Here is a 7,156-nt window from a genome sequence, read left to right as displayed (position 1 = left end):
TCCAGGACAGCCAGGGCTGCACAGAGAAACCCTGTCTCGAAAAAAAGTTATAAAGAAATTTTGTTAGGGGCTGGATAGGGATGACTTAGCAGTTAGGAATTCATTCTGTTCTTACAAAACCCTGAGTTATGTTCTAGAACCCATGCCTTACCACCACCTGTAACTCCAGCTCCAGGGGGATCCAACATCTCTGGCCTCCAAGGGTACCTGGACTCAAGAGCAAATAGCCTCCCCCCAGTATAATTAAAAATAAAATAAAATAATTGTTAAATGCCTAGAATGGCCTTGAAGTTAATTCTTCAAACAATCCTCCTGACTTCATTCAGCCTTATAAAGGATGGCCGTTCTGACACATCACGTGGAGGAGGCTCTGCTTGGGCAGCGAGACCTTCGGGAGGTTCTCACCTTGTCTCCATCCCCCACTTAGTCTGAGAGTGTCTATGCCCAAGTGAGGAGTGTGGCAGGATGTTGCTCCTATGCTATGTATAGCATCTTTATCTTTTGTTAACTCACTGTGAACCTAAAACTGCTCTGAAAAACAAAGTTGTTTTTAAAATAACGTAGACCCGTTGGACTTGGTGGTGCATGCCCTTAAACCCAGCAGGCAGAGGCAGGTGCATCTCTAAGTTTGTATATATTTATATTTATACACATTTATAATTTATCTGAACATAGTGGATTGTAAAGCATTGTGCAGAGTTCCGTCTGGTTCACATTTTGAAATGTTACCTATGTTGGTCTGTGTCTTAATGTAAAGCTACAGGATGCACTTATTAAGAAGGTATGCAGTGGGACTGTTGTATTTTTCTGTGTGTATTTTCATGTCTAGGGACAGGGCAGTCTCCAGTGTGCTCATAGAAGAGTATTGTGTTAGGGCCTTGAATCGAAAGAGGAAACCTGTTTTTTATAGGCTCGGACAGCTTACTACTCCAGTTGATGCTCTTTGTTCTGGTATACTAGGCTGTAAAAGCTATTATCATTAGCCTTAGTGACATATGGGGATAGATGTAGTATAATATGTAATTGATTCTGGTTTTACTTTGTAAAGAATATACCAGAATAGTTTGGTCTTCAAAGGAATCTTGTGGTAAGCACCTTTTGAAAATAGAAGATAATATCTTTTTAAGGTTTTTTTGTAAGTGTGAACTTTCACTTTCTAAATGCAGAGAGATATAGAGATATTTTTAGTTCAAACTACAGTGTATAGCAGTAATTTTCTTTTTCTTAAAACCTATATTATATTTTTATATTATTAATATCTTGTGTATTTCAGTTGGTTTTGCTACTCAGAGAAAAAGAAAATTTTATTTAGATCAGTAGTTCTCAAAACTGTGGACCCATAACCAGCAGGATCAGCATCATCTAGGACATTTGTAAATGCAAATTCTTGGGACTGTGGCTCAGTGGCAGTGTTTGCCGAGTGCTCAGCGATCTGTGGGCAGAGCCCCACCACTGTCCTCTTCGGAAGCTCACGAGGTGGGACAGCAGCCTGCTAAAGAACTACTGGCTCACTGACCCATCTTCAGTGACAACCATCTCATTTCATTCCCCTCAGAGCCCTGGTTTGATTTAGTTTCACAGGGCCTATTAGGAAGCATAGCATATGACTTCTTACAGATCAAAACAAGCCTAAACCTAATGCCAGAACAGAGTCCCAAGCCTGGTGGCAGAGGCAGCCTGCCAAGAGCTGCGGCTGCTGTGGGTTTGGGGTAAGTGTATGCAAACCAACAAGGAACGGCAGCCTTTGGCAGAAGCGGCTGGGCCTGTCATGTAGATTGTACTCTATGTTACCAGGATACTTAACATGACAACTCATGACATGTACCTGAGTGTTTCATTCAAAAAATATATAAAATGTATGTAGCATGTTTGTTTTACATAATTATTAACTTTAAGGCTAATGTGTCTGATTTATTTTATAAATAACTTCCATGTTTTTAAATATGTATGTCTATTATTTTAATTGGAGAATTCCTCTGTTCTGAATTGAAGTGATGTATACACTTAAAGATTATTTCAGCAGGGCAGTGGTGGCGCATGCCTTTAATCCCAGCACTCAGGAGGCAGAGGCAGGTGGATTTCTGAGTTCGAGGCCAGCCTGGTCTACAAAGTGAGTTCCAGGACAGCCAGAGCTACACAGAGAAACCCTGTCTTGAAAAATAAAAAAAGAAGAAGAAGAAGAAGAAGAAAAGAAAAGGAAAAAAAAAGATTATTTCAGGTCGATCCTGCAGGATGTAGAATATTAACTTTTTAAACTTGGAGGTTTAAAAAAACAATCAGTTGGACTCTTCATTGAAGAACTGGAGCTTGTTGCTAAGTTTCAAGCCTTGATGCTTGTTCTGGCTCAGAAAGCTGCCACATGTGTTTTGTTGTAACTTAAGACGGTGTCTCTAGAAGAGGCACAACTGTCCGGCTGCCGACGCCTGTGTGGCCTGTAGACATGTGCTCCGTCAGAGCTGGAGCCTGGTGAAGCAGAGAAAGGAGGTTGGTCGTGCTTCCTGCTGACACTTTCAAAAGTAGAGGCGCCCGGCAGTCGAGCTACCTGCTTCCTAACCCTGCTGCTTCTGAGTTTTAAGCAAGACTGGTGTTTAAGTACTCACCTTCCTCTAGATAGCTAGGTTTATATTGTGAGAAGTCAGCTTCTTTTCAGCTAATAAATTAAATGAACGAGGCCCTCAGTTACTTCCCAGACGTCTGTGATTCCAGAGTGACAGAGGCATGGAAGACAACTAAGAAGGCTTCTCTCCAGAGTCTGGAATTTCTTAGCTTAAAGATGTGGTAGACACCGAGTGTTGGGAATTTGCTGCAATTGTTTACTTACTCACAGACTCAGGTGAGAGTCATGGTTTTGAGGGGTCAGGAGTACTCTGAAATCTGTCAGTCTTTCCTAGGGATATGCTTGTGAGGGGTCAGGAGTACTCTGAAATCTGTCAGTCTTTCCTAGGGATATGCTGTGGATTTTCCATACTCACTGTCTGGATTAACTTCACATGGAACTTATCTGCCTTTTAAGCAAAATAAGATGAATACATTAATTAATTAACCAATTAAACATGTCTAGAATTGGCAGCAGGTAACAGAGTCCTTGTCTTCTGAGAAATTAATGTGTGGCGCACAGCTCCTCTCAGAACCCTTCCTGGGAACAAGTGAGATACAGACCTATTGAAGTGCACCGTATAGGTCTCCATGAACAACCTGTTGTAGTCTGGAGTGACCTTAGTCAAAGTGAAATGAAATTTAAATAGAGATTTTTAAAGGAGATATTTCTGAATTTTCAAATCCAATTTCTAACTAGAGTAATTTGAGGTAGAAGTTATTTGTGGCTAGAGATGGAAAAGAGCTAAACATTATATAAAAGTCTTGAAGTTGGGGCTGGTGAGATGGTTCAGCGGTTAAGAGCACTGACTGCTCTTCCAAAGGTCCTTGAGTTCAATTCCCAGCAACCACATGGTGGCTCACAACCATCTGTAATGGGATCTGATGCACTCTTCTGGGGTGTCTGAAGACAGCTACAGTGTACTTATATAAATAAAATAAATCTTAAAAAAAAGTGTTGAAGACATATTACTGAGGGTTGGGTGTGGTCTTCAGGGTTGGGTGTGGTCCTTAGTCCCAATACCAGGGACAGAAACAGGGTACTCTCTGAGTCCCACTATGTAGTGAGGGCTGCACAGTGAGACCTTGTCTCAGAAACAACAAAAAAAAATTTTTTTAAATTAAAGGTACTATTTTTTGGATGAAATAAGAAAACATTTAGTTTTTGTGCAGGCTAACTTTATGTTAGTTTGACACAGGCTAGTCATCTGAGAGGAGGGAACCCACAATTGAGAAAATGCCACCATAAGATCTGAAGCAGTTCTCAACCTGTGGATTTCAGATGACCCCTTTGACAAGGGTCACCTAAGACCATCGGAAAACACAGATGTTTAAAATCCAAAATAGTAGCAAATTATAGTTAAGAAGTAGTAATGAAAATAATTTTATGATTGAGGGTCACCATAAGATGAGGAAGTGTACTAAAGGGTTGCAACATTAGGAAGGTTGAGAACCACCACTGTAGAGCATTTTCTTAATTGATGGGGATTAATTACTAATTAGTAGGTGGGGAGGGCCCAGCCCATTTGGATGATGCCACCCTCGGCTGTTAGTAATGGGCTTTGTAAGAAAGCAGGCAGAGCATGCCATGAGGAACCCTTTCATGGCCTCTGCATCAGTTCCTGCCCCAGGATTCTGCTCTGTCTGAGTTCTTGTCCTGACTTCCTTCAGTGATGGACATGGAAGTGGGAGCATAAGCCAAATAAAACCCTCTGGCCACAAATTCCTCTTGGTCACAGCGTTTCATCACAGCAATGGGAACCATAACTATGACATCTTTCTTTAATTCTACTCTAATGATTCATAATTTTTTAAAATTAGAAAAAATTTTCAGTGTAGCCTTTAATATTTTTTCTAACACAAGCTGAGCCAACAGTCTGTTTCATTTTGTCTTCTAAAGGGATCGTCTAGGCAGCTTCTCAGCAACTCATTTCATGTTTGATTCTCTCTCTAGCTGTCAGAGGGAAGCCAGAAGCATGCAGACTTACAGAAGAGCATTGAGAAAGCTAGAGTTGGCCGGCAAGAGACGGTATGTTTGTGTTCTCTAAGTCACATAATAATATAAATGTGTGCATGTGTGTCTGTTAGTACAGAATAGAAACATAGATCTTGGAGCCAGGCTGCCTGAGGTTGAAAATCTCCTAAAATTCTCTGTTCTTAATTTTCTCAGTTGTTACATGGGGAATAATAAAATACGTTTCATTAGGTTATTGTGTGGATTAAGCTAGTTAATATTTGCAAAGCTCAAAGGGACATCTGGTACATAGAAAGCCCTATTAAATACTTAGGTACATTTTTTAAGAGTTGTAAAATCTTTTGGCACATAAATGGAAAATGATCAACATAATATTCTTGTGATGGCTGTTTTTGGTCATCAACTTGACTACATCTGGAATTAACTAAAACCAAGTGATAGGGTACACTTGTGAGAGATTTTTTTCCTTAATTAAATCATTTGAAGTGGGAAGACCCACTTTTAATCCAGATCTTTTAAGGTGGGAAGATCCACTTTTAATCAGAGCCACACCTTCTGGTAGCAGCCTATATAAAAGACATGGAAGAAGAACGCTTGCTCTTTTTTCCTGGTTGCCCTCACTCTAATTGGCAAGTTCATTCCTTCACTGGCATTAAACCCTCCTTCTTCAGGATTCCAGTGTATACTGAAGACCAGCTGAGATAACCAGCCTCATGGACTGAACAACTACCAGATTCTTGGACTTTCTGTTGATAGAAAGCCACTGTTCAACTAGATAGATCGTTGTTTTTAAGCCACCTCTACAAATCCCCTGCCTCTGTCTCTATATCTCTCTCCATCCCTCCCTGCCTCCCTTCCTTCTTCTCTTTTTCCATATGTGTGTGTGTGTGTGTGTGTGTGTGTGTGTGTGTGTGTGTGTGTGTGTGTGTGTGTGTGTGTGTGTGTGTGTGTGTGTGTGTGTGTGTTCATCCTGTCAGTTGTTTCTCTAGAGAATCCTGATTAATACATATTTGGTACCACAAGTGATTCCAGAGCAACAGAAGTATAAGAATGAATTTAAAAGCATCTAGGATAGGCTTTCAAATTACTGACACCTACCTTATTGAAGCCTCTCCTAGACACATAAACAGTATTGAAACCCCATGGTTTGAACTATTTTATAGACAAATGTATTTGGTTATTTACCCGCTGTGAGAGGCAACAGATTTGGTGACTCCATATATAAAATTTTTGACAGTTTGTAGAAAAATAAGGAAAATTATGATGCTGACTTGCTGCTCCGAGCATCTCTGAATAATTTGACAAAGAAAAAAAAAACTGTGCTCTGTGATAAAACTAAGAAACTTGTAGCATCTCAGAACAAACACAGTGAAGGACAACAATGCACTCGGTGATAAAATTGACCAGCTTCGGGTGCACATAAACAATCTAAAGTTTTCTAAGTGTGCCCTGGAAGAGAATCTTCTCTCCAGCACCTACAGAGCTTCAGTTTCAGAACGTCAAACTGAAGCCTTCTTTTCAAGTCCTAGCTTCTAAGGATGTTAAAGTGAGGACCTTAACTGGTAAAGAATGGGATCTTGGGATGGAGATGTGTGGGAGGTCCCTACTGAAGTTAAGAACTTTGAACCCTCAGATTCTCCATGGTTTATCTCACTTGAGGAAATAGTTTCTCCACTCTCAGCAGAAGACGAACTTCCACTCACATCCCTTGAAATACTGCCTTTTCCACCATTGATTGAGGAAATGAATCCTTCATTGTCCAGTAACTCAGCAGTGGTTTTCCCTTTAAGGAGATGTTAGGTAAGATAACACTGATATTTCCCAGAGCCACCAATAGTTGCCTCTAAACCTACAAGCAGAGTAAAGGCTAAGCAGCTTCCTAGGGGAGATAGAAAGTATAGCCCAGGAGGATGTGTGCCACACTACTAAACAGCTTAATGATTTCGCTAGTTTATTCAAGCAATCATTTGGGGAATATGAGTGGTAATGGATTTTAATGATGGGAGGAATATAAAAGTGAAGCAGGCTGAATTTATTCATATAGGCCTCTGAGTAGAGGAGTTTCTGTGTTTAATATGGAAGGTTGCTTAGTTTTAAATGTTATCAAAAAATCTGTTTGAATGGTTGGCTGAAGCATGTGTCAAAAGATGGCCTACTGAAAAGGAGTAGAATATGACTAATAAATATCCCCTGACTGAGTGTTGATGACGGGATCTTAAGGCTCAAGGAAATTGCAATGCTAGAGTACAGGCACAGTGTAAAATGTGATCCTGCACTATGGCAGGCTGAGAAGACATGCCCTTCACTAATCATATGAGACAAAGTGGAGGGAGGGGTCCCAGCACATTTGAAGAGCTCTGTTGTCACCCTTTCCTTGTGCTAGACTTTAGGGTTGGAGACGCTGCTGCTCTGTTGGATGAATTAAATGCGAAGGGTTCATTGGGCCTGGAAGCAGCACTGATGGGCCAAAGGCAAGGTGAGCATAGTTACCCTAATGAGCAGCACAGACAAAGAGATCTCCATCATAGCCTGACTCATAATGGCAGCACAGACAGAGAGATCTCCATCATAGCCTGACTCATAATG

At 40.7% G+C, this 7,156-nt stretch overlaps 1 protein-coding gene across 1 annotated transcript in view; it reads left to right on the top strand.

Moving 5' to 3' along the window:
- The window catches only part of Mnd1 (meiotic nuclear divisions 1), a 52,699-nt gene that overhangs the window by 20,549 nt on the left and 24,994 nt on the right, over positions 1–7,156 (top strand). Inside the window, exon 5 of the mRNA XM_021197032.1 lies at positions 4,550–4,624. Coding sequence (XP_021052691.1) covers positions 4,550–4,624 — 75 coding nt within the window. The remainder of the gene's footprint in view (positions 1–4,549; positions 4,625–7,156) is intronic.

The sequence above is a fragment of the Mus pahari genome, chromosome 4 (assembly GCF_900095145.1).
Source record: "Mus pahari chromosome 4, PAHARI_EIJ_v1.1, whole genome shotgun sequence".
Classification (NCBI taxonomy): Eukaryota; Metazoa; Chordata; class Mammalia; order Rodentia; family Muridae; genus Mus; species Mus pahari.
This window is presented reverse-complemented; position numbering and strand designations above follow the sequence as displayed.